At 44.0% G+C, this 27,250-nt stretch overlaps 1 protein-coding gene across 10 annotated transcripts in view; it reads left to right on the top strand.

The window, feature by feature from the left end:
* The window catches only part of LOC146985495 (unconventional myosin-IXAa-like), a 194,301-nt gene that overhangs the window by 24,981 nt on the left and 142,070 nt on the right, over nucleotides 1-27,250 (top strand). For all 10 annotated transcript variants that reach the window (XM_085778498.1, XM_085778497.1, XM_085778496.1 and 7 more), the window contains exon 2: nucleotides 22,571-23,540. In XM_085778498.1, the coding sequence (XP_085634624.1) occupies nucleotides 22,638-23,540 (903 nt within the window). In that variant the 5' untranslated portion in view covers nucleotides 22,571-22,637. The remainder of the gene's footprint in view (nucleotides 1-22,570; nucleotides 23,541-27,250) is intronic.

The following is a 27,250-nucleotide window of genomic DNA, read 5'->3' as shown; positions in this document are numbered from 1 at the left end:
ACAGGATTGGACTGGGAGGGCAGAGAGGGTGACAGAGCCAGGGCTGTTGCCATGGTAACCCCAGGACCGGGGATAATGATTGGGCACAGGCGTCTGATTTCAGGGAAAACCATAGCTGGATGTTTTCGAGGGGTTTGTGGAGCTCAGTGGATGAGAATAGTCCAGGGCTGTGTATGAAGGTTGAGAAGGTTGTAGCTTTCACTTCATGATAAAAGCTTCTTCTCTAATTCAGTGGCTTGGCATTTTGGGGAAAGATGACTTCTCGCTTGGCAAGATTGATACCACTGTCATAAAGACTCACCAGCGCCTCAGAACTTCACTAACTCATACGTCGTATTTTGGTCAAAAACCAAAGTGTCAAACCGACAGAGTTGCCGTTTTGCAGAGGATTACGAGCTCAACTGTTTCTTGTTAGCGACCTGATTGAGTCATGACAGCAGGACGCTGCCGGGCATCAAGCAGCTGCACAGCCAGGACTTCAACCATCAGTACATCCACGAGAAAGCCAGGAAGTATATGAGTGTGAGCTTTCAGTGTTCCCTTTGTACTTGACCGTTTTTTTCTTTTGAACATGAGAAAAAATAAAATAAAACAACACAACACAACAGATAAGCAATAACAACAAAATAGTAAAGTAGGTCAACACATGTTCAAAAAGGAGTGGGGAGAAGTCTTAGCTTATCTAGTCCCACTATCTCCCTGTAAAATAACTTATGTTTCCCTTATACTACTTTTAATAACTCAATTCATAATAACTCTAATAATAATATTATTAATAATAATAGCCTAATAGTATGCATATACGAAGTAGCATTTGTAGAAAGTTTTCATTATTTGGTTTGGTGTCAGCTTTTTATTATCAAGGGAACACTGGAATTACAGATTTTGGTTTTTAAACCTAGATCTCAGTGTCTCTGACAAAAGTCACTAACTTGAACTTGAATATGAACTTTAGTAAGATAGAATACGCTCAAAAACAGTGCAGCTCTTCTGTGGAGTTAAGCTTCAGATATGAACTGCACGGTAAATGCTGTACGTGGTCACAGAACATAAACAAGACCAGAACTAAAGCAGCAAGAAGAGCTCAACATGAGAATCATACACCTCAATACTGTAAACAGATACAACCATCATTTCCTGAAAAACAGATGAAGATGTCAAGGAAAATGTAGAAGACAGTGGTTTTAAAAAAAAAGGATGAACAGATCTGTGAGAGTCTGGGTCTGTGTGAAGGACTCCAGCTGTAAATGTAATCATGTGAGGGATCATTTCTGTGTAGGAGCTTGTTTGGGGTTTGAGTGAGTAACTGTAACCACTGCAGCTGATCTCATTGAGGTAAGAACTTGATTTATGAGGCCGTTTTGACTCATCCTCACCAAACAGGCCTTTCTGTTCCCCTCTCAGCCTCCAGGGTCACAACCGTGCACCGTCTCTTAGCGCGTCGGCCATTTTTTCAATGATGGGATGCAGTGGAGCGTTCAGTGCCAGAGGTCTTCACTTAACAATGTAATCACCTGGCCGAAAAGAGAAGATGAGAGTCGGCAGCGGCTCCACGTTCAGCCCACAGCTCCAGTCCTGTAGCTGATATAGAATTAACTCTGAGTATCACGGTTCAGTCGCTGTTTCTGTTTCCCTCTGTTCCTTTTCAGTTGTTTGGTGTCCCGCTGAGAGATGTTTACACTCGCAGCAGTGTGGGTGTTTTAGGAACACAACATTCTTTGTCCCGTGTCTGAGTAAGAAGTGGAAGCACATTGCCACAAAGGTGGATGATAAAGGAGATTTCAGAAAATCTGCAGCGTTGGCCGATCCAGCTGAAAACTCTAAGGATTGTCTTGAAGCTTTAGAAATGGTAAGATGATGAGTCCTCACATCCTGGATCTGCTCCTTTAACTGGGTTTTACTGAAAGCTGTTTCACTGTCCCACTGGTGCCTCAAAAACAGAGGTTCCACCAAAACAACTGCTTGTTGTTACTTTGTTTTCACATAGTGCTGTTTGTGGTCTGAAACGGAGCTGCAGTGATTAGTCAGTTGACCAACTATTCCAATAACAGGCTGACTGCAGGCAAAGTAGCTGTTCTCAGCCTCTCTAACATCAAGGTTTTCTGCTTTGGATTCTTATATCACAGTGAATTATTTTTTCTTTTTTTAAAAGATATTTTTGGGCGTTTTTTTCCCTTTATTTTGATAGGACAGGAAAGCAGGGTGAGAGACTGGGGGAATGACCACTGAGCATCCTTATAAATTCAGTATCTTTGGGTTTTGTATAGATTGTCAGACAAAACCTGAGATTTATAGATGTCACTTAGACTTGTTAACCATTTATAGAGTAAAAGATTCATTGATCCATTCAGAAAAACAACCCCCAGATTGATGAATGGTGAAGTCTCAATGTCTTGTTAGTCTTTGTCAAGCTTCAGTGTTAATGTAGTCTGAGCTGAAGGAAGTTTGCTGCTGCGATTAGCCTCTCATTGGCCAGAACAAGCCACCCGGTGGAAGTCCCGCCTTCCTGTTGCAGTTTTCACAGTCCCCCCGGAGAAAGGAAACATCAACAGGAACGATGGATATTACGATACGACTGTAAAGATATTAAAACCGTATGTTTCTGCCATCTCCAAGAAGGATGTTCTGGCTTGTTTGCCGACCGGCTACGGCAAAAGTTTTATCTACCAAGCTTGGCCCATCGTCATCGTCCCACAACGATTGTGATTGGTTGAAAGAAATCCAAACGGTCGAGGTTTTTTTTTTTACTCCGATCTGAGAATCAGAGTCAGTCCAGCCAGACCTTTCTGCTCTGGAGAAGCAAGACTAGTGTTAATTTTGAGTTAAGTTTAGTGTTAAGTACATGACTTAACACTAAAACAAAACTCAAAGCAAAGTGGCACAAGCAGAGACATACAGTATTTTGATTGTTGGGCGTTTGAAACAATTTTAAGAGGTCAGACTTCATGTGCAGAGTATTTCCCTCTGCAGGCCGTACTGTACCTCAGCCCTCCACCATGAGTCAACCTGCTGAGTCCTCCCTGCCATCTAAAGCTTCACTTCATCTGTCTGTCTCATTTGGAGCAAGGCCCCTGTGCTCTGAGGGCTGAAGCAGCTGTGCAGCCTGCAGAGCCCCTCATCACCTGCCCCCCCCCAGTCTGTCTGACCTGCTCACATCTCAGCAGCAGCAGAGGCACAAAGTCCTTCACCCTCAGACTCTCAAGCTTCTCATACTTCACTGTCCCCCTGCCAGGGAAGCTTTGTGAAAGAAGAGTGTCCAGAAACGGTAACGTATATCTGGGGGATGTGCCAATCTCCCTCTGCCCTCTCTGCGTTTCTAAGCCGTCACAGGAAATGATTCATGTGGAAGGAGCAGCACAACGCTGGAGCTCTGCGGCAGAAAACTGGAAGTGAAAGTTCCATGTTTGCCCCACCGCCTCTTTATCGTGTGGTGTCTCACCAGAATAGAAAGAGGACCTTGAAACGTCTTCCTCTTCGGCTAATTGGAGACTCATTTCCTCCTGGATCTCAGGGTGGGTGGGAGCTTCGCTGATGCGGTTACATGAGAACCAAGATCAGCTTCTACTCTCTCTCTCTCTCTCTGGAGAGTGGAAAAACAGGGAGCAAGATGATGTGAGTGGCTGCCAATGAATGTACAGAAGCAAAGCCCTTGTATTGTTATTGTGTCCAGCCGGGTTGAATTTGCTGAAACACACGGTCTGGTACACACAATAGGTGGGGCCGAGGCAAACAATACAGGCTTTTCCTCAGAGAACAAATCAAAATGTCAAAGGGACATTTCTCGGAAACTCTAGTACCACTTAACCACGTACAGTAATCACTTTCTCCTCAATGAAACACCCCGACTTTCTTTCTTTTCTTTTGCAACTGTGTTGAAGTGGCCACAGGCCCCGCTCCAGGACCCGCTCCTAGAGAGGGACCCGAGGGTGCCGCCATAGGCCCAATCCATACTGGAAGTCCCAACCGGAAGTTATGCTTTTTTTCATGTGTCTTATTCATTATATTATATTATTTATATATGTTGTTTACATAATATAATATATTGCAAATCGATGAAAAGTTAACACAGTACATTTCTGCGATTATTTTTTCTTATTCTAATTATTAACTTCTCAGTTTTACATACAGTAGACTTGTGTGAATGATTGTTGAAGTGTTTTAAATCTAGTCACTTAAAGCAAAATAAACACACGGGAAAAGACAAATGTCTTCCTGTCTTCTTGTATACTTCTTCAGTTTTAATCTCTGTAATCCACTTGTCTTAATGTATATACTTGTATATTAAACTATCGCTTTATGGTGGATGCAAACTTCAGGTAGATCAGATTACTGGTATGGAGCGGCGAAAAACCGAAAACCAACTCCCAGTGTGGATTGGATTACGGCTGCACCCTTGTCCACCATAGATCTTTTATACTTATTCAGTCTTAATCTCGGAAATCTACTTGGTTTTGGATTGCAAACTTTAGTTTGGTTGCAAACTTGTAGATCACAATACCGGTACTGACTTCAGGTTGGGACTTCCCTCAGCACCCTCCTTTAACAATTCCTACACTCTCTCAGTGATTGTATTTGCATGGGTCTTAATATTATTCATATATCTGATTTTCCTGTTCTTCTGGAAGTACATGGACTGATGTGACTCGTACCTTTGTCCTCCCATGCTGCTCTGTGAGACATTCTACATCCATCTTGCTTAATAAAATGCGCCGGATGTTTTTAACAGAAGTCAACGGTGTCGACCTTGAGGATCTCAGACCTCCATCTCTGCTCTTAACTCCCTCTGTCTCTGCTGACTGCGGAGGACACGACGGTTCCTCTTCCCGTCACTCGGGTGACGCGGCTTCTCGACAGCCGCGTGGCCGCGGTCGCCCCATGACTCACTGTGACAGCAGTCCACCCTGGAGCTTCTTGTCTTCTTCATCTGTTGTTTCCTATCAAGGCTGCCCTGATCCTTCCTATCTGTACCACTGTACTACATACATACTGTATCTGTACCACTGTACTACATACTGTACATACTGTATCTGTACCACTGTACTACATACTGTACATACTGTATCTGTACCACTGTACTACAGTACATATACATACTGTACTGTACTGTACTGTACGCCTGGCCTTTCCAGTGTGTCAGTCTCTTTCTTGTTATTAGCTGTAAATGAGGAGAATAACACCATCGCTGAAGATTTCCTCTTATAAAGTGTTGTAACAAGAGTCTTGGGCAACATGTTACTTCATTTAAATTTAACATCGCAGCCACTGTTTTGATTTCAGATGTCATTTTTCATAACCGGTCAGAACATTGATACTCTGCAATAACGTGTTCAAAATTATTCATAATATGCAAGAATATCTGCACATGACCTACTTAGATTTTTTCACTGTTTTTCATGATAGTACTTTCCAGTGAGCCCAGTGTACACACAGTGAAGCCAAACAATCAAACAATAAGACTTTATAATCAGTTTATCAAGTGCTCTGTGCTCCAGTATTCTCTTGCCATCCTGCTGCGTAACGCTGCGCGCTGCCCTTGAACGCAACCTTTCTGGCTGAAGGGATTTCCAGGATATGGGTCCCACCTCTTCCAGAGCCTTTGCTGCTGACATTGTGTGACCATTTCGTGGTCAGTGGCGAAGCCCACCTAAACAGTTGACCACCGTGGAAACACCGCAGTTGACAGCACAGTCAGTCACTCTGTACTCACTGTTTGTTTTTTTAAGCAAAGACAGCGGATATGGCAAATGAAGCAAAGTGGATGTACGGTCAGGATGAGGCTGAGGTCAAAGAAAGGCTGCTTCATTCATGTGTTCTGTCTGGGATGTTTGGATGATGTCAAAAAATAGATTTTCATTATCAAAAAGAAATTATAGGGTCCTATACAATCTGAATTGTTTTTGCCCAAATTCCGTTTTTTCAGTTTTAATTTTTGGGATAGTAGTTTCTTTTTCTTTTTTACTCTTATTTTACGAACAAAAAGAGTGTGTTTTTAATATTAATGACTAAAATGTACACACATTAAATAGAAATTACTTTAAAATGATTGAGGTAACAAAAGACACTTTTCCCTCCATACCTTTAGAACAAATACTGCATGATGCAGCATAACACTGCACTACTACTCTAAGTATGTCAAGTACCAACAAAATATGAATGCTTATGAGCTTTAAACTGTTTCCAGTAAAATAAATTATATTAGTTAAAAAAAATTTCCTTGTTTTTCACATGGCTTTTGGACAAATAGGTGGTCATTGCATCTTTGCGCCACCCAGATTTGCTTCCCTCCCCAGAAATAGTTCCATCTTCCACACGAAAACAACATTTCAGTCAAATTCCGCAGTATTCCGTGTTAAAAATAGATTCCTTTTAATTGGCCAATTCAATCATAGGGCCCTCCATTCAATTAACTCTTTGACTGCCAGCCATTCTCACAGCAGCTTCCTCCAGCTTGCCAGGCATTTTCCAGCTTTTTGACTGATTTCCGTAGACCCACCATATATTATGTACTGTTACTACATACACATTCAACCCATCAAAGGAAAGATGAGGGTCTCTAGTTTCCAGCAAAAAAAACTGTTTGTTTCTATCTTGTTCCAGTCTTGTGAAATTGGCGGTTGAATATAGGTTAGTTTAGCCCAAAATGCCATTTTGGCACCAAATTCTTGAGAAAAAGAGGTTTTTGTGTCGGCTGTCATTTTCAGGTGAACCAGTACAATTGGCTCCTTTATATTTTGCTTTAGTGATGCCTCAACATCTGTACAGTTGTTCTCTTGTAAACAACAACTAAATCAACACTGACAAATGACTTTTGATGACAACAGACAAAATATTTAGCTACTGACACACACTACTGCAGCCTTTTTTCTTTCTTTTCTTTGAGTTACAACTTTTTCTTTTCTTTTTTTTAGTGTGTGTGCGTACGTGACGTGTGCGTGTGCATACGTGTGTGTGCCTGTGTGTGTGTGTGTGTGTGTGTGTGTGTGTGTGTGTGTGTGTGTGTGTGTGTGCGCGCGCGGATCAGTTCGACAGGTTTTTGTAGCCGAAACACGGCGCTTTAGATCAGATCCAGCTTCCTCTGGTCAGCAGGCAGCGGTCTCACTCACTCTCTCTGTCTCACACACACATCTACACACACACACACACACACACACACACACACACACACAGCAGCTCTGCCTGACGCCCCCTGAACTCACAGCCACAGACAGTCTGCTCACAACAGACAGACACCATAGCTCTCCTCGTCACGTTCGCCGGCGCCGTCCGCTCCTCATCCACACTAGATCGGGGATTTTCAAGCTGCTATCTGAGTGATTTCTCGCAAAATCTGGCGACTTTCCAAACGCTCTTGATGACTAACGACGAGCGATCAACGGGGTTGTTGTTACTAACGTTTGTGCTTTGTATCACGGAGCTGCACGGAGCTGCCGAGCCGCCATGAGCCCCGCCGCCGCCCCCTAAGCTCTCACCGGCGGCCAGAGTGTCACGGAGCGGCGCCGCTGCAGTCAGACACCCGCTCCGCTCCGTGAGGGGGGAAAAACACGCTATAGTTTTTATATCTCTCAATCCAAATGTGTTTTTCTGCACTTAATTTTGATGATACAAGTCTGATCTTCACAGAGGAGTAGGGCAAGACATTCAACATGGCGTTGCCATTAAAAAAACGCTAAGACGAGTTATCTCGTCTTTGGCAGACTACGCTTGGATTCGCTAAGACGAGATAACTCGTCTTTGGCAGTCAAAGAGTTAATGATGGACATCTATGGAAGGATTCTTTTTGGGGGCTGCAGAGGATTGTTGTGTTCAGTATTGTGGCTTCCCACTCTCTCTCTCTCTCTTAATCAGTGTTTACATCACTTTGCTTTTTCAACCAACTGCGAGGAATGAACTCCAACGAGAGTGTAGACCTCCCCACCAGCGGTCACTGGGGCAACACTTGTTTTTTTATGACGAATTCAGTGTTGGTTCATCGTCTTCAGGGGAATTGTTGTTAAAATTAAAATGATGAGTCATGTCTGTCTTGTCCTTGTAAGGTTAAAACCATGATCAAAGAGAATAAAAAGCCTGAGAAAGCCACTGAGGAAAAGAAAAGAGACTCCAGCCGCCGGCGTGTCGCTTCACATTTTTCTGCTTTTCTGCTGAAACTTTAAGAGCCGCTGTCAAAAGCCGGCTCCGTAATGTGGGCACAGACATGGAATTTGACGTTCCCTCTGCCGATTGTCAAATACCATCTCTCGTTTGGAGCACAAGCCACCGGCGATTCTTGTGGCGCTCCTTGTTCTGCTTCTCTTGTCTTGGCTTTTCTCTGGCTGCGCGGTGGTGACCAGTGTCGAGTTTCAGGCCACTTCTGCTCAAGTGCTGCAGAGTCAGACCTCTTCATCTCCAAGACCTCTGGCTCCGTCTGCAGCCACTGAAGCTGCTTTTATGTATTTTTACACTCACACACACACACACACACGCACACACACACTCCAGTGCATGCATTAGATGCTGGCCTGTCTTGCCTGTCCTCAAGGCGTGGCAGGTTGTTGACATGAGGCTGAAGTGACAGGCCTGCAGAGAGGAAGTGGCCGGGTGTTCGGGGTTAACAATCACCCTACCTGTCACTCAAAAAAAAAAAAATCTGTTCAGCAGTCGGAGCCTGGACAGCGAGGAGCCGCATCCCGCATCTGCATCAAAAAGCCAAACACATGCACGCATCCTGTCGCTTGTGACATGTTTGCTTTTTCCCGGTCCAGCTCTGTGAGGGCCGTTATTAGGGCCAGATTTGCTTCGCTTTGATCTTCCCCAAAAACGCCACGGCCCTACCATTCATTACAGTGCAGAAATTATGCATGAGGAAGCGTCAGTCCACAGGCATTACTCAGCCCCGAGCTCCTCTGGACCAGATTGGAAAGTAGCAGTAAGGAAAAGAAGATGTTTCAAATTAAGGGTTAAAAGAGGGATTGCATCCTTTTGTGGGCACATAACTGCTCCTGACGTTTCACATCTCCAGCTAGAACAGCTCAGAGTGAGTAATGCAGCATAAAGTAAGTACTGTCATTTCTGAAACCATCTCCTGTTTCTGTGTCGCTGGTGGAAAATTCCCCTGGTTGACGTCGTGGGCTCAGTTAGCCCCCGTGCACCCCCCGTCCGCTTGACGTGCGGAGCTCTGCGGCGGGAGTCAACAGAGGAGTTTATCCCAGCATTGATTACTTGAAAATGAAAAAATGCGAATGTCTAATGCACAAAACAGAGAGGCTGATATTGATCGTTTCTCTGCGGACGCTAATCCCAGCACAGGACTGTGTGGCCGACGGGAAACAGAGGTGGAAAGAGGAAGATCAATGAGGATGATGGAGCCATTAGTGACACTGTGACCCTGGTGAGGCGGAGGCTTTCTGTAGCGTTTCTGTAGCGTTGTTGGGAGGCCAGGACTGGTGATGTTGGGGATCGTCTGTGGTCGGCCTATTGACAGCATCTTGTCCTCGCCGCCTTATCGTGTTCTATTCCTTCATTTCCCACAGTCCCGTGGTGTCCAGTGGCTCCTCAGCAGTAGCTCAGCTGACCACACAGGGCGCTGTCAGTCAGACACGGTTCAGGTTCTGGCCCTGGTTCCATTCTGCTTTCTGTTGAACTAGCAGCATTCACACCAGATTAAGTGGATCCAAAGTGGGCATATGTTACTCTGCGTTACTCAGGAGGAAGTAAACACAACAGTTGCAATATTTTTGCCACTTTTTTCCTTTCTCTGTAATTCTATTAATGTCTATTAATTACCCAGCCTGACCATGTCTTCCCCAAGTACAAAGATAAGAACTATTTTGACTTTATTAACTGGTTCCATTCTGCTTTCTGTTGAACCAGCAGCGTTCACACCAGTTGAGTGGGAGAACGTTACTCTGCGTTACTCAGGAGGAAGTAAACACAACAGTTGTGATATTTTTGCCACTTTTTTTGCTGCCTTTTAAAGTCTATTAATTATTTGGTCTGGTGTTGGAGTGAACCCAACCCCTTGACCATGTCTTCCCCAAGTACAAAGATGAGAATTACTTTACTTTATTAACCCCAAAGGAAAATTCATACAACTTCATACAAAACATACAACTGAGCTGCTTTCTAGCTTTTCTTGAAATTCTGTAGACGCCCAAGTCACCACCAAACATTTAGTTTCCTCAGACCACGACAAATTCTTTTTTCTCCAGGTTGTCAGTCGCTGCCTTCTCCTCCTTCCTGTGTCTTCACAGCCGAGAAAAGGACAAGCCCACTCATGATGTCACCGTTTCCCAGCAAAGAACCAGCTATTTCTTGGTTCCCTTAGGTACCAACTTTTCAGGTTCTGCACCTGTTATTTTAAGCTCAACCCAGATCCACATCGTCCACTTGTTCTACATGGCATCAGCAGGAGAAGAGAAGGAGGTTTTGGCTTCACTGATACAAAGCTCCATTTGATTTAGTTTCAACAAAATACTGTATGTCAGCCATGTTTTCAGCCATGATTCATGGTTGTGTGGTTTCATTCTTAGCCTGGTGGCGTGATGTTGATGAGTTTGCTGCTTTGACTCAGACTGTAATACAGCAACTAATAGACGGTTTGTAATGACATTTATCACAATCGGTCTTCACATTCAGCTTGTGAAGGATGTGGCAGCACATGATGCTCTAACCTTATTTGACCAACCATTTTAAAACTTAACTGACATCAATACACAGATGTTGTAGTCCAAAAGATTGAAAGTGGCTTATCAAAGTAAGAAGGTAGCTACCAGGCAAAAAGAGAGCCTTCTTTCTAACCCTCTGTAATACACTGCAGATTCCCTCTAACATTGGTAAACTAACATATAAACAATTTATACAAAATTGCTAAAAAAGCAAAAAAGAGAGTGCTTTGGTCTTTGGATGTCAGACATATCATGTTGGTGATGCCTACGAAGCAAAGGCATTTAGGCACATGGGGCTCAGGCAAACAGGAGGCTCATTAGGAAAATAGAAGGATGTTAATATGAGCAAGGCAGATTTATATTAAGAAAACAGAAATATCTGGAAAATTTTACGACTGATTTACAGTTTTGACCATAATGTAGCAGCGTTTTGTTTGCGTGCTAACCAGGAATGAATATCTCAGCGGTCACATGAAACGACAGCCACAGACCGTCTGTGTGTCTCAGGGTCAGTTCTTGTTGGTCAGACTAAATGTCAGGACACACCCCACCACCCTGCAGAGGGGGGGGGGTCGACATTTTCTCTCTGCTCACAGGCTGGGATCAATAATGACTCGCTGCTCATCACTTATAGAGTCATCGTTGTCTCTGAGGGGTTTGTTAGCTGCATCCAAACATGGAACTCACTCTTTTGTGTTTGCTGCCAATCACATTTCAGTATGTTGATATAAGAGGTCTAATGCTGTGGTCACAGTGTATTCACATGACTTATATATCAAAGTGAATATATGAAAGTTTTGGCACACAAGGAGCAAAAGTGCAAAAATCCAGTTGAGTTGAATGAGCCTCACAAATCAGAATCAAAATAGTTGCCGTCGATAATTTGCTCTTGATGGACTGATCACTGCAGCTTTAAAATGAAAGTGGAGAAAGTGAAAGTGACAAATTGACAGAGATCACCAGCAGATATTTTAGTCACGTCCAGCTAAGCTGCTTATCAGCAGCTGCACATTTACAGCTTATCCTCATTCATGATGTTAATTGTGAACTATGAAAGCACCTTATTTGCTAAGCAATAGCTACATTTAATTGAAGAATATTTGTAAAATTCAGCCATTGGGCCGAATCAGGCCAAACTGGTGTTAGTGTTGGACCTGCTGATCTTTCTTGAGTGGTTGTATGTTCTTGTTTATAAACTTGATGAAGGTCATGTGACTGAAACTATTCAATGAATTCTTTTAAAGTGTTGGTTTTTTTGTAAATGGAAAAAAAGATGAGATCTTTGATCTGCATCTGGTTATGTGTCTGAAAAAGAAGGATTGAACAGGAACAGAGAGAAGGAAGGGAAAGATTAAGCAAATAGAAAAACACAATGATTGAAACCAGCTCCAGTGTCCTGCTGTCCACCTAAAAAAACCTAACTCTTATATTGTGAGAAAACACATTAAATAAAACACTGAGAGGATCCCAACTACGCATGGCATCAATAGATTTCAATCAGCCTGTAACCATGGCAACAGCTGCTCGGAAGATGTTTGATTGTAGTGAGGAGGGGGCCTTTAATCAATGCAGCTCCCTGACAGTGATGTTCCATTAGTGTGTGTGTGTGTGTGTGTGTGTGTGTGTGTGTGTGTGTGTGTGTGTGTGTGTGTGTATGTGCATGGAGGATGGGGGGTAGGTGGTTAGTAGTAGTGTGTGTGTGTGTGTGTGTGTGTGGTGATAGGAGGAGAGCAGTGCGGGTCGAGGTGATGTCATCCCCCAACTGGGGATTGTAATGAAAATGTGCAGAGGATGGAAAGGCAGTTCTGCAGCATGTCTTTAACACGCCAACACACACACAGACACACACGCACACACACAGACACACACACACACACACACACACACACGGACACACACACATGCACACTCCTCTTGTTTGCTTTCCTTACCTCTCTCTCCTCCCATCTCCTCTCCTTGCATCATCCCTTCTTCCTCTTCTTGTTTCCTGCTCCCTCGTCTTCCTCCTCCTCTACTGACCACATGGCGAAGGGCAGAGAGGAACAATGAGATGACATGAGGTGTTTTCAGTTGATGATATTATGATTATACACAACAATATTTTCTATGTTAAAGCCCCAGTATGGAACTTGTTTATCCTGTTACATGCAGCGTCTGTTGTCTGTCTGACGTCTGCCCGATTTCAGGTGAATGCAACATTAAGAATACGTTCCGATATGCAACCGCAGCGCTAGATGGGGGGAATTCCTACATATTATACCTTAAACTCTATAATGTGTTAATTTAATTCTTTACTTTTTCTCTCTTCATTGAGGGAAAGTGTCTGGACCAAAGCATGATGGGAAACCTGACTGTATTCCTTTTTTAGCATCTATGTCAGTGCAGAAATTGCAGCTTGCACATGCATTTCTTTCCGCTGCACAGTTGCACACACACACACACACACACACACCTCTCAGAGTGCAGCACTGAATGACTCGGCACTCTGTCTCTGGTGTGCACGGGTTTCTCTGGCAGATATTTGTGTCTGTGTGGGCTCAGTTCCTGTGAGCTCTGCTGGCCCGCTGGAATTCAGGAATTCACACACACACACACACACACACGCATACACACACACACAAGGCATTTATTATTTTGCTTTTTTTAACCTCTAACTTTCCAGGGAAAGTTGCCTGAACACTTTTTTTGTTCAGTAGAAACACTCTGCATCACATTCACACATTAAATAAACCTGTGTTCTCATTAGGGAGGGTCCGGGGACGGGGACTTAGCCTCTGCTAAAGATGATAAATAACCATTAACATCTGTGAAACAACTTCAACTCTTAACTTTTCATCAATAATTTAAAGTAGCAAATGTTCCAGACTTTAACAGTCCATGTGTTGTATTCGGTCAGGCCTCATTTGGCTTCTTGTAGATACAACCACATAACTTCTACCATTATTTCCCATAGTGTTGATACTGAAAAGGATTGATTGGCTGATTGATTGATCGATTACTTTATTGATTCATACAGTCTGAACATATTGGAAACACTTTGCTGGACTGCTGGACAGAAGACGACTTAATCTTTCTGTAATATCCTAAATCTCGTCTTAACTCTCAATAAACTCCACCACAAACAGCCAATCACAGTCCTTGCTGTCCTTACATGGTTTTCTATCTACATCACAGCCCACGGATATGGTGCAGTTAAATTAAAAAATTTTCAGGAGGCACACATCTGCTACGCCATCCCTTACTGTCCATGTGTTCAGATGTATATGTGGCCGATGTTGTCTGGCCGGCCCTGAGTGAGTTTCGAACCCGGACGATGCAAACCGGGATAAGGGATAAGGGTGCTAGAGCCAGATCGGTCTTATTTCTGGAGATAATTTCCCTTCTCACCGTGCTCCCTGTCTTCATGCTGTATAGATGCCGTGTACAGTTACATAAATATCTATTTTTCTTTTATAAAGAAGCATTTTATGGAGCTATTTTATTCCCTCATTCTGGGGAAGACGTACTGGTGTGGGCGGAGTTGTGTTTAGTTTAGTTTAGTTTAGTTTTTTTGAGTGGGTTTACACGTCTTTTATGGTTGAGTGAGTTTAACTTCAGTACCGCTAGGGCTGACCCAAAAGAATTGATCATGAAGTCCGTGATCGATGTTTTTCTTCTTTTTTCCTTTTTTTCCTTTTTGACACCGGTTCTCATCGGCAGTTGTTACATTGAATTGAGTAGACGACTTGACATCCTGGAAACCTGCATGATACGTTTTGGAGACATGCAGTGTTTCATACATTCATTATGTCTGGGGACGCTAATAGACGCTGCTCACCTCTTCTCACCTGCTCCGTTGTTGTTGTTCCAAATAGTTTTAGATTTTCAGTTTTGTTATAAACGTCAGCAGCAGGTTCTGACTGTGACGAGCCTCACGCGGTTTGAAGTGTATTCAAGCTGCAGGCAGTTTTACTGGAGCAGATTTAAAAAGCTTTCTTACTTTGCTAAATAGCGCCTGGAGGGAAGACACTGAAAACACTGATTTCCATCATACACCCACATTTTCTTCAGGTAATGTGAGACTTTGAAATGACAACCTTGTGGCAGCCGTTATACATCTGTGACCTTTTCCAGCCTGACTCTGAGTAGGTTCTGAGAAAAAGTATTTTACTGCACTGTAAAGCCAGGCTGCTTTATTTGCCAGTGTTTATTCTTATTATCATAAACCCATGTGTCAGCTGGATCTGAAGTTTGTGAAATCCCAAGATTTGATCGTGTGTTCAGCTTTATGCAAATCACACACACCTTGAATGAGTTTTAAACTTTAAAACGAGACAGTGATGAACACAAAGTGTGTTGGTCTGTAGGTCTCAGTCATGTTGTTTGGTAGATGAGCAACGTTACCAGCAGAGATGAGGAGTGAGTCCTCGGAGAGTTAAAATATGTCTGTAATCCTGAAATGATGAGTGATCAGATCAGGGGAGGGAGCGCACGTGTGTGTGTGTGAGCGTGCATGTGTGTGTGTGGAGGTAGAAACGATTTAATGTGTGTTACTCACAGCTCAAATTGTAATTTAACCGAGCTGATCCTATTCTCCTAATGCAATCATCCTGGGTTTAATCTAAGTACAGTACAAGCCTGGGTTTTAGGATGAAGACGGACACACACCTCCTGTGTTGACGGATTGTTTATGTGTGTGTGAGCCGTGTTGAGGAATGCTGAGGTTTGGTGTTTATTGCTCTTGTGCTGGTGAGAAGCGACTGTGGGAGAGGAGGGGGTGTTACTGTTTACCAGCCGGGGCTCTGAAGACCTGCAGGACCAGCTCAGCTTCTTGGACCGGGGCCAGCTCAGCTCCCTGGCAGCTTTCTCTAACGTTTATGAGAGCTTTAAAAAAACAACAACAACAACAACAACAAAAAAACTCCCCGTCTCCTCTGATGAGTTAGTTTTTCTGGAAACGCAGCGATTTACCGCACGTTCGCTGCTGTAAAACATCAGCTTCTGCGCCAGACCATCATCTGTGGATGTGGTCGTCATGAAAGATGAGAAACTTACCTCTTCACTTCAACCTCCAGAGGAGAGACAGCTGCAGTCAGACGCTCATGAGTCAAAAACTACGTCTCAAGTCTTTTGTATTAAAGCCCGAAACTTTTCAGTCAGTCACTTCCAGGAACCACTAAACCACAGAAAACAAAACAAGGCCAAGAGTCACTTTTTACTCAGTTCTGTTTGATTGTGAAGAACGTCGTAGAGCAAGTTGTAACTTTCAGCGACGGCACGTTCAAGTCTTGTTGAGATGAATTTTTGTTGACTTGACTGCTGCTCTTATAAATAAATAAAGCTGTGAGGCGTTTGTCCTGTTGAGCTCCGATACATGAGAACATGTTAAACACCAGGGCTGCGTCATGAAGAGACAATATCCCACACCCACAAGCCAAACAGGTCTCACCTGCAGGATACACACACTTGACCTGCTTCTCCTCAGGTTTTAATGATGAGAGAGCACGGTGCAAAGCTGATAATGAAGAAAAGAAATCTACTCAACAACCCTCTTGATGTGAAACTGAATCTTTTTCTTTCTTTGTAAAGGTGTTCCTTCATTTAAGCTTCAGCTGCTGAAAAAATTGGACACTTCAACTGTCATGAACCATCAGGGCCAGAGATAAAGAGAGTGCAAACTGGTGAATGAGCTTTTCATTGGCTTCTTACATCTTGGGCACAGGGAATGATTCAATTGAACAATAAAAGATGAAGTATTTGTACAGCAGATGAACAGGTAACTCAGGGCCTGATTCTGACTGACTTATATCTTAGATTAAAAGTACTTAACTTAGTGTTAGTGGTAACATTTAGCTCGTTCAGTTGGTGTGTGTGTTGCAGGTGATGATGTAAGCAACAACAGGTGCAACAGTTTTGCATGTCGTAATCATTTCTGCCACGGAGACAGATGAAGTTATGAGAGGATATGGCAAGATACAGTAGAAGGTGAGGAACAAAGGATAAGGTGCCATCTCATCCTGTGCAGCTCTGAGGACAGGGACTGGGACAGGGACAGGGACTGGGACTGGGACTGGGACAGGGACTGGGACTGGGACAGGGACTGGGACAGGGACTGGGACTGGGACTGGGACTGGGACTGGGACTGGGACAGGGACTGGGACTCTCAGTCCCTGTCCCAGTCCCAGTCCTCTCAGTGTTTTATTTAATGTGTTTTCTCACAATATAAGAGTTAGGTTTTTTTAGGTGGACAGCAGGACACTGGAGCTGGTTTCAATCATTGTGTTTTTCTATTTGCTTAATCTTTCCCTTCCTTCTCTCTGTTCCTGTTCAATCCTTCTTTTTCAGACACATAACCAGATGCAGATCAAAGATCTCATCTTTTTTTCCATTTACAAAAAAACCAACACTTTAAAAGAATTCATTGAATAGTTTCAGTCACATGACCTTCATCAAGTTTATAAACAAGAACATACAACCACTCAAGAAAGATCAGCAGGTCCAACACTCCAACACCAGTTTGGCCTGATTCGGCCCAATGGCTGAATTTTACAAATAGGATCAAACATCACAGCTCTTTTCATCATCTCTAAACAGCCCTGTTCAGAACGGCTGGTTTCAGTGCCTGTCCCTTTAAATGCAAATGAACCACTGCTTGCTCCGCCCCTTCTACTGGTACCAGGTAGGGGTACAGCTTGTAAAACCACATGGATTTCAACCTAGGGAGCCTGAAAATTACAGATTTTTTTTGTCAGTTCTCACATTTGAGGGGACCAGAAGGCAAGACAAACACCAAAATAAAAAGCCTTCAAAGAGTGATATTTCCATAACATGTCCCCTTTAACATGAACAGTTTCTCCTCCACCTGAGTGACGGCTCTAAACGGTCACGACCTGCAGCTGAACCTGTCCACCAGCCGAACTGACTGACACCCTCTGATTAAGACGTCCTCCACTCTCTCAGTCTCCCTCCGTTCTATACAGCTCTAGCTCATTTCAGCACTCGGCCGCTTTACGGCCTTATCTCAACACGCTGTCAGCGCTTCAGATTCAGCCGTGTCAAAACAAAGGCCTAAGAGGCGTTCGGGCTCCTCCACTTGGCCGCTTCTTTTTTAACTTCTTCTATCATCTCCTCTCTGTCTCGCCGTCTGCCTGACTTCTGTCACTTTCCTGCTTCATCCATCACCATCACAACTCTTGTCAGCTGCGCTTTTCTTGCAGCAAATGCTGAACATACTGTATTAAGGTCACATCCATCCATTGTGCTCAACATGTCTCATAGCCGTCCACTTCCTTCCTGAGCGGCTTCACTTCATGCAGCTGTTCAAGGAAATGCCAGGAAAGTCTGGGGGTTTTTTTTGTTTGTTTTTTTTCATCTCCTGAAATCTTTGCGCCAGCTCTGCAGCTCCACCTCATGTGATTTGTCACAGCCGTTAGCTGGTATGTAACCTTGGCTCCTCGCTCTGAACTTTGACCTTAAAGGACAATCCATCAGGCCCATCACCGATCACCTGGAGGCTTCTACACAGCCTTCCAGCTTCCTGAGGTCTGCTGCCGTCCAGTTTGCATGGATCATAAACTCTCAGCAGACAGGCTACTGGCAGCAAACAGGTCACTCTTCTCCAAACTTGCTGTTCAGTGATTTTCTGCTCCTCTCCTGTGGAGCTGAGAGGAGCGGTGTCGGTCGGTGTCGGTCGGTGTGTCGTGTCTGTCTAAGCAACGGTATAGCCAAAGAAAGGATCCGTCGTCAGGGGGAAAAGCTTCATTACCAGCAGCAGGGATTTGGCGTGCCATGCTATCCTTTAAGATGCTAATCCGCAATATCCTTTTATTTTGGCGACATCTGTGGTGTTTTTGAATGGCATTTCCCAGAGATCAGTGCTGTGTCAGATATATGCACTGTCATGTCTTTAATGTTTTACAGTGATAAACTCTGAAATAGTATCGGTGCTGATGTTGTCTACTCAGGCATTCCTCTCTTTTCCTACTCATCTCTCATTCAGGGAAAGTGGCCTATTCCTCCATCCCATGCACAAATGTATGTGCATTATGATCTGTATGTAAGAATTCTATATGAAACTCATTATAATTTGAAACATTTTCATACACTGACACAGTGTGTCTAACCCGTAGAAATATTTATGTTTAATATTGTCAGATGTGTTACTTCACAAAGCTAGTGTTTACACAATGTCTCACAGTATGAGACCAGAATAAAAAAATATACTTGTCTAAAATGAAGTGGTAACAGACATGTATATTTTATATGCAATTTTATAGTTTTAAATGCAAGTTGCTACAATTAACTTTAAATATGCATTCCCAACAATATATGTGAAATACAATGTAAAAAAAACAAAACATTATAGATATTTTAAATATATAGAGAATGCAAATCTTAATATTGGTATTCCATGTGATAATCCCTTATAGGTGACATGTCTTTATATTGAGACTCACAGTATGAGTTGAACTGACAGCTGAGATGGAGCACAGATCAGCTGCAGAGCTGAATGACGGCGAGAGCGTTCATGCTTTTCTATCAACCTGAAAAAGGCAGCAGGGGATTGTGGGTGATCTAATAGAAATATAGCAGCTTTCAGGTAAATGCTCAAAGAAACCAAATCCTGCTCGGGGCATGTCTATTATTGTGACATCACAAAGTTACAGAAGTCTAGATTTAAGGTTTTTAAAGCTCAGTTTCTGAATGCAGACTGAGGTTTAATACTTTTACAGTAGTGATATAGAACCAAGACCTGAGTGCTAATGAAAAAAGACATGGGAATCAACATTTATACAACATGGGACCTTTAATATTTGATGAAAAGCTCATGTGTTGAATCATTTTCACTGATCACTTCAGTCAAAATAAAATAACAAAGTCTTATTTGTTATCAGACTCCAGTCTTCAGCCAGTTGTTTAGTTCTGTTTACACATGTGATCTTTAGCCTCTACAGTAGAACTGTGTCTGCTCCGCTCCGCTCCAGATGTTGACTGCACCATTTTCCTGCTGTGTTGACATTTCACTCTCAACAGATATATATATATATATATATATATATATATATATATATATATATAAGACCGAACCTTTACTAAGTCTTTTGGCCTTTTTCACATACTGTAGTTTGGGTGTAGAATGAATAGCTTATGAACAAGTCCAGTCTATTTACATGATTTCACTCACTACTCAGATTGAATGAAATCTGCAGACTGGGAGCTTGAGTGACAAGCAGGTGTAATGCATTCTGTAGTGTTTTCCTTTCATTTCTTTTGGTCTCTATTCATACAAGTACAACAAGCGCCCAAAAGGAAACCAGCAGACAGACCAGCAGCACCGACTGTATTTACATATCTGCATAACAGACACACAACTCTGACCTTTCACTCATTGAGCAGCTCATTAGCGGCTGCATCAGCGGTGTGGGGACACGGCTTCGAGTCTTGTGTACTCTCTCTCATCTCTGTCTGTTTCTCAGCTCTGTCTTCTCTGCCTCCGCTCCGTCTTTCATCCCGCACAGTTCACTTCTTTGTTTCTCACAGACAGCCCCCCCCTCTCTCCTCTCTCCCTCTCTCCCTCTCTGGCTGTCTGGTGCTGGTATGCTGGTGTGCTCCTGCAGACTGATGTAGGTGGTCAGGATCAGTCCAGACAGCAGGAGGGAGAGGAGAGGAGAGGAGCGTCTGTCTGGGCCGCTGCCTCATCCTCTCTTTCCCTCTTTCTCTTTCTCTATCTATCTAGCACATGCGCTTGGCTGAGAAAACCTCAGAAAGTAAAATGTCATCCAGAAAACCAGAGAGTCAGGATTCAAAACCAATAGTCGTTTTTTTGTTTTGTTTTGAGCGATTGTGACTTTGCTTGTTTCTGACCTTTTCTCCCGCCGCCGTCTCCTGTGTTTTTGCATCACGGCTCGACTCATTTGAGCCGAGACTTGATCTGGGAAAGCGAGAGGGAAATAGTAGACATTTAATGATGTGGCCTTTGTGTGTGTTTGTGTTGGCAATGAATATTCAGAGAGTCAGAGCGACAGAACCAGCATGAGAGAGACCAAGTCTGGTAGATGAGAAGACGACGTTGAGAAGCTCTCGCTTAGAAATAAGAGATAATTGAAAGGAATCGCGCAGCAGAGGGGGGCGGGGCTACTGGCAGACATCGCTTCATCCTACATCCAATATGTATCACTTTCAGTTTCTGTTTTATTTTTTTCATCCTCTCCTCTTGGGGTATTGACATTTTATATTTTTGCGGTGACTGATGTCCTGCAAAACAAAACACTCACTCTTTTACATTTCCTGTATTTGAGACTGTTGCAGTAAAATGTGCTTCATAAATAGTACTAACCACTGACCATGTGAAAGGCTAATGATACTCCTGTCACTGAAGAATGAGAAGACAGTGATCCCAGAAACAAACTGTAGTGTACACACACATATACTGACATCAAACAACATTTTTGCTATTTAAAAGATCTAAATAAGTTTGATATTTTATCCTATGAAAAGAAAACCGCTGCTTAGAAAACACTCAATATTTGCTACTGAAGCTTTAATCGCTGCTACGGTTGTGACTTCGCTCAATGAGCCTCAGAGTGTGTGAAACTGGACTGAGTGTGTGTGTGTGTGTGTGTGTGTGTGTGTAAAAAGAAAGAGAGGGAAAATGGAGTGCTGTGTCCACTGTCAACAGGGAAGTGGTGAATTACACCATTGTACTCTCATTACAGCCACTTTTGTGTGGAAGGTGGCAGCTGTTAATCTTGGCACACGGCTACAGGCCTTGGATTATCACATGAGTACACACACACACACACACACACACACACACACACACACACACATATACTCATGGGGTATGTGGCTCTGATAAGCGGTGGCCAGTAGCTTTTAAATTCATGAAGCAGCTACTGTTGCTCATTGTTTTAATGGCTATCAGTTCTGGTCTGTGTCTGTGACTGGGTCTCATGCTTCTCCTTTGTGGCCTGTGTGATAGTGCTTCTCTTTACAGTCTGACACAGAAAGCCCTTTGAGGCTGACTTCTCTGTCATGGGACAGATGAAATCTCCATGACTCTACTGACCCTGTTGTGACTCAATGTACTGGAAATGTGAGGACATGAACTGATGTCCGCTACGGATGTGAGTCTTTGGGTGTCTCACGATTCGATTCCGATTTTTAGGGTCACGATTAGATTCGACATCGATTCTCGATCGATGTGCCTCACCTGTAACAACGAGGCTGCTAAAAAAAACATGAACTCTTCGTATAAAAAGAGTTCAACATGTGAAGATCAAACCTCCAGAGTGCTGATCAGCTGCACAGCGTGTGTGTGTTTTATAACGGCAAAAAAAACATTGACTGACCTCTCAATCGACGATAGAGGACTGGGTTGCTGATCGGCACAAGCATAGTCACAGACTAGTCACAATACAGCATTTTAATCTTATCACTTACAGCGAGAGTTGTTGCAGCAATTTAACTTTAAAGGGATAGTTCAACATTCTGGCAAATTGGCCCATTGCCATAATCCCTATAGTTTTAGGAGTAGGTTTCGTTACCTTTAATTGTCGGTGCAAGATGTTTTTAGAACGGCGGAGCAGAGTCGCAAGCTGTTTAGAGCTAAGAGGCTAATGGGATGTCTTGATTTCCCTCATCAAACTCATCAAATACACAATCCAACAACTCCAAAACGCTCTGGTGGACAAGTTGTGACCTGCACATTCACCACGCTATGAGATAATAACACAACGTTACGAGACAGAGTTGTTTTAGAGGGAAATGCAGAGACTGCTTGATGAAATAGGAACACGCATCAGTGGTTTTGCATGAATTTACCAGCCCTAATGTCCACTGGTTTCTCCTGTTTGACCCTTGATGTTGCTTCGCCGCCATATTTCACATGTTTAACCGTTCTCCATCTCTGTGTCTCCGCCCCCCCCCCCCCTCCCTCTGTCCTCCTCCAGTTGGGATGTCCTGAGTCAGTCCTCCGGGCCCAGAGAGCGCTGTGCTGATGGGACCTGCTGCGCCACCATGAGCTTACAAGATGGCGGCTGCAGCTACGCCAGCAGCGCCAACATGGCCAGCGCCAGCGGCAGCATGCGGCGGCGCCTGGAGGACCAGGAGTTCACCTTGCGCGTGTACCCGGGCGCCCTGGCCGAGGGCACCATCTACTGCCCCGTCGGCGCCCGCAAGAACACCACAGCTGCCGAAGCCATCGAGTGCCTCATCGACCGGTTGCGCCTGGAGCGCACCAAGTGCTACGTGCTGGCCGAGGTGAAGGAGTTCGGGGGGGAGGAGTGGATCCTGAACCCGGGGGACTGCCCCGTCCAGAGGATGATGCTGTGGCCGCGCAGCGCCCTGGAGAACCGCAGCGGCCTGTGCAGCGGGGACGACTACCGCTTCCTCCTGCGGGAGAAGAACCTGGACGGGTCCATCCACTACGGCGGCAGCCTGCAGATGTGGCTGCGGGTGACCGAGGAGCGCCGGCGCATGGTGGAGCGGGGTTTCCTCCCCCAGCCCACAGGGACAGAGCCTCCGTCTGACCTTTGCACTCTGCCGGAGCTGACGGAGCGCGCCATCCTGGAGAGCCTCCGCGCGCGCTTCCGCCAGGAGAAGATCTACACCTACATTGGGAGTATTCTGATCGTGATCAACCCGTTCCAGTTCCTGCCCGTCTACAACCCCAAATATGTCAAATTGTACGACAACCACACGCTGGGGAAGCTGGAGCCCCACATCTACGCCGTGGCGGACGTGGCGTATCACGCCATGCTGCAGCGGAGGAAGAACCAGTGCATAGTGATATCCGGTGAGAGCGGGTCGGGGAAGACCCAGAGCACCAACTTCCTCATCCATCACCTGACGGCGCTCAGCCAGAAGGGCTTCGCCAGCGGCGTGGAGCAGATCATCCTGGGAGCAGGGCCGGTGCTGGAGGTAAGAAACTCACTGGACAACACACCAACAACACCTGCAGCACTGTATGTGGGTCAGATCAGATCAGATGTTTGTGTGAGTGTTGACAAGAAATCTCCAAATTACATTTTCATGGTACTTTGTCAGGGCCAAGGAACAGCTGATTAGATTTTGGTTGTGGTTGAGTTCCTCATGTCACAAAGAAGACCTGTGAAACTAATAGAGAGAGACAAACACTTCCAAACCTTTGATGAATGCTGCCTGCTGAGGAAAGCAGCTGATTGGACAGAAATTAAGTGTTTGAGTGAAAAAACGTTGATAGTTGTTCTATGAATTTGCTCCAGCTGAGTTGAGTCAAATGGAGCTTTTTACTGTGAGAATTTTCTAATAAGTCTGGAGCTTCACCTGCCGTTTAATCCAAAGGAACACGTGTCTAACTTTCCCGGTCCATAGTTCCTGCTTTTCAGTTTGAAAATTGAAAAACGCACAAATTAATTTTCCTTATTTTCCAATTTAGTTCTTGAATGTAGTTAGCTATTTTTTTTACTACACATCTCTCTTGCCATGTTTCTTTCTGTCATCCTCATCATCCTTTAGATTTTAGATTTTTGGAAACATTTGAAAACTCTGGCAGTGTAGTCTGAACGGAAACTGACCTCTGGAAATGATGTCATACACACCCACAGTCGCTCCCTTATTGGCTCTTATCATCACTAATCCAACATGGAGAATGGAGTTACTGGACATGAACAGTAACTGGCCTTGTTTTGTTTGCTGGTCACTGCTGTACAGTTTAATTCTGTGTTCATGCTGCAGCTGCTTTTGCTTTTCCTCATTCGTAGCATTTTCTGTATCTAACCTCACAAGGATGGATACAGATTGTTTCTGATATACAATCTGGAGAAAGATGTTTTTTTTGTACTAAAATGTAAATGTCGTATTGTGGTTGTAGCCTCAGGACAATCAGCTGGAATACAGATGAAATTTAACCCTTTAATGTCAAAGCAGAGTGTTTGGTGCTTGTTGCAGTGCTGAAGCCGTGGTGTCTCCTCAGTTTAGGATGGATGTTTCTAATACAGTCGTCCTGTGTTTGCTGTGTGCGGCGGACTGAATTCACTTCATATGTTGTGAATTAGACACCCCGGTTAAAGGAAGTGACAAAAGCCTGATGAAATCTGAGCAGAAGTCAGCAGGTTATTTCTCTGGCGCTGGAATGTCAGCTCATGAGACGAGGCATGAAATGGATTATAGAAATGTCCTTCTCAAACTGGAATGCCCCCACATGTGGGGAAAACCTATATTTAGCCCCCGGATTTAGCACATATGACTCTTATATATATTATGTGACCCAGAAATGGGGGGTTTTCCGTACTGTCCAATCTCTGCATTGACAGGGAGAGAAAAAAAAAAACTAATGGAATGTCGTCTAATCCGCCTTGGATTATAAATCAATAATGGATTATGGAATTTCATTGGGAATTTCATGTTTTTTCATGAAGGACGATCTCATCAAGGACGACATGTTTTCTGCCTGATGGCCCAGACTCTGTGAGCCTTCAAGTGGTTTGTTGTTTTTCTGGCTGCCATTTTGTCCCGCAAGCTCGCGGCTTCCTGTCAGGACGTATGGGAACGTCATGTCAACACACAGCTGTGTCTGCTGACACCATGTGGGTCCCATGTGGAGGTCTGTACAGCACAGACACTTGGATCTATAGTTTGTCATCTGGAAGTCATGAATCACCTCCTGAGACGTCCGCGCTGACTCTGGGTGAAGAAAATCGTGACTGCAGCTGCTTTCAAGTTTCCACTTTATTACTTAAAAAAAAGAATGGCCCCCACTGAAAGCTAACTGAATCTAGATGGACTCGCGCTTTATGCAGCACCAACAGTGACGGAAATTAAGGTGTTATGAAATAACGGCGTGACTAACGGTGCTACTTTTTGCAGTAACGAGTAATCAAAAAAGTTACTGTTTCCCCCGTTATAACACCGTTACTGTTACTGACAATAAAATGCGCAGTTACTTGACTCAAGAAGTTCCGTCAGAATATAATACACCTGTTAAAGTTACATTATACGCACTTTTTTTTCAGTCCATCAACTAGTCGGAAGGAAGCCGTTTATTTGGAACTAACCAACTCACTCAGTATTCCTCCGCACAGGTAGGCACGGCGACGCATTGTCGACAAGCCTGCCTGTGCGGAGGAATACTGAGTGAGTTGGTTAGTTCCAGATAAACGGGAGGTTTTGGGGGGCGAGTCCAAGTAATTTAACATATTTGAGAATTTTATAAACAAGCAACGCAATAGTTATTTTTCCTGGTAATTAGTTACTTTTATAATGTAGCAATTCAGCTACTTACTCAGTTACATTTTGGGGAAAGTAACAAGTAACTACAGTATTGGTGCATTAGCGTCTGGCATACATAGTTACAGTAATGAATAAAAGAAGATGCAATATGTTGTTGTAATAATAATGATATGATGATGATGATAATTTATAGAGTAGATATTGATGGTGATAATAATAGTAATAGAGCAAAATGTCAAAATTAATATAGCCTACCCCCCCCCGACTGTGCCTTAGAGGAAAGCCCTGCTCTATATATACTTTTTATGCCCAACACTGAGCACCAACAATCTCTTAAAGATAAGAGAGGAGGATGTATGGCGTGTTGACAGTGACTAGCTTCCCCAGAGACATACCTGTGATTGAACCTGGCTGTCACATGCGCCACAGTTGCACTTCTCTGCAGCTGCCGGTTGGACAGTGACCAGCGAAGGCCTGTCAGAGGAGGCAGCGGTGAGCCGACCCAAACGGCCTGGTTCTGATGATAACACACAGAGGAACATTAGTCTGTGAGGAACTGGATACCGTTGGTTGGTGTGTGCGGTGTGAGCATGACTCTCTCCCATGTAATCACTTCCCCATCAATCACCTGTCATGTCCGAGGTGCCACAGACAAGCTGCGCAGTTTACATGTGACAGAGGCAAACAAGCAGATATAATGTAACACAACATACATTAGTTTTGTCGTCTTGATACTCTGCCAGATGTAGGAAACATGATATCAGGACAATACAGGAAGAAGATCAGATTTAAGGTGAAAATATTACTACAGACAACTTCACAGCATGTCGAAGCTGTATTAGGTGCAGTCAAAGTGCAAATTTTGGAAAATACACTAGGGGAACCAGGAAAGTCTGACAGGTTTGGTGTGGACCAATTTTTTTTTCATTAACCAGTAATCCCCCCCATCAACAAAGTGAAGTGTTCCTTTCAGCTCTGAATGAGCCGTTCATATCATTCATATCTCCATGGAGACGGTAAGCTCGGTGCTGCTGCCATGTGGTGTCGCCATGTTTTTACGTTCAGTGGCAGCGTGACGGTAGGTAACCACGGAAACCGCAGTGCAGTGAGGAGGGATGGAGCGTTACACTGATGCTGCATTCACCTGCAGTCGGGCAGACGGCCGTCGCTAACAAACCAGATGTCGTTTCAGTCACAGAAGTCCAGAGGAACCCGGTAAAACGTGGGTCAGGTAAACAATACGACATCGCCATGACAACAAGCTTGTTTATGGTGTTACGTGCAGCGACTGTCGTCCGTCTGCCGTCTGCCCAATTTCACGTGAATGCAGCATGAAAAATACGACTGAGTTGCTTGCGATATACAACTGCAATGCTAGAGGGGAGTAATTCCTACACAATGTACCTTTAATGAAATTGACA

Source organism: Trachurus japonicus, chromosome 6 (genome assembly GCF_045865225.1).
Source record: "Trachurus japonicus isolate A0001 chromosome 6, Traja_1.0".
NCBI lineage: Eukaryota > Metazoa > Chordata > Actinopteri > Carangiformes > Carangidae > Trachurus > Trachurus japonicus.
This window is presented reverse-complemented; position numbering and strand designations above follow the sequence as displayed.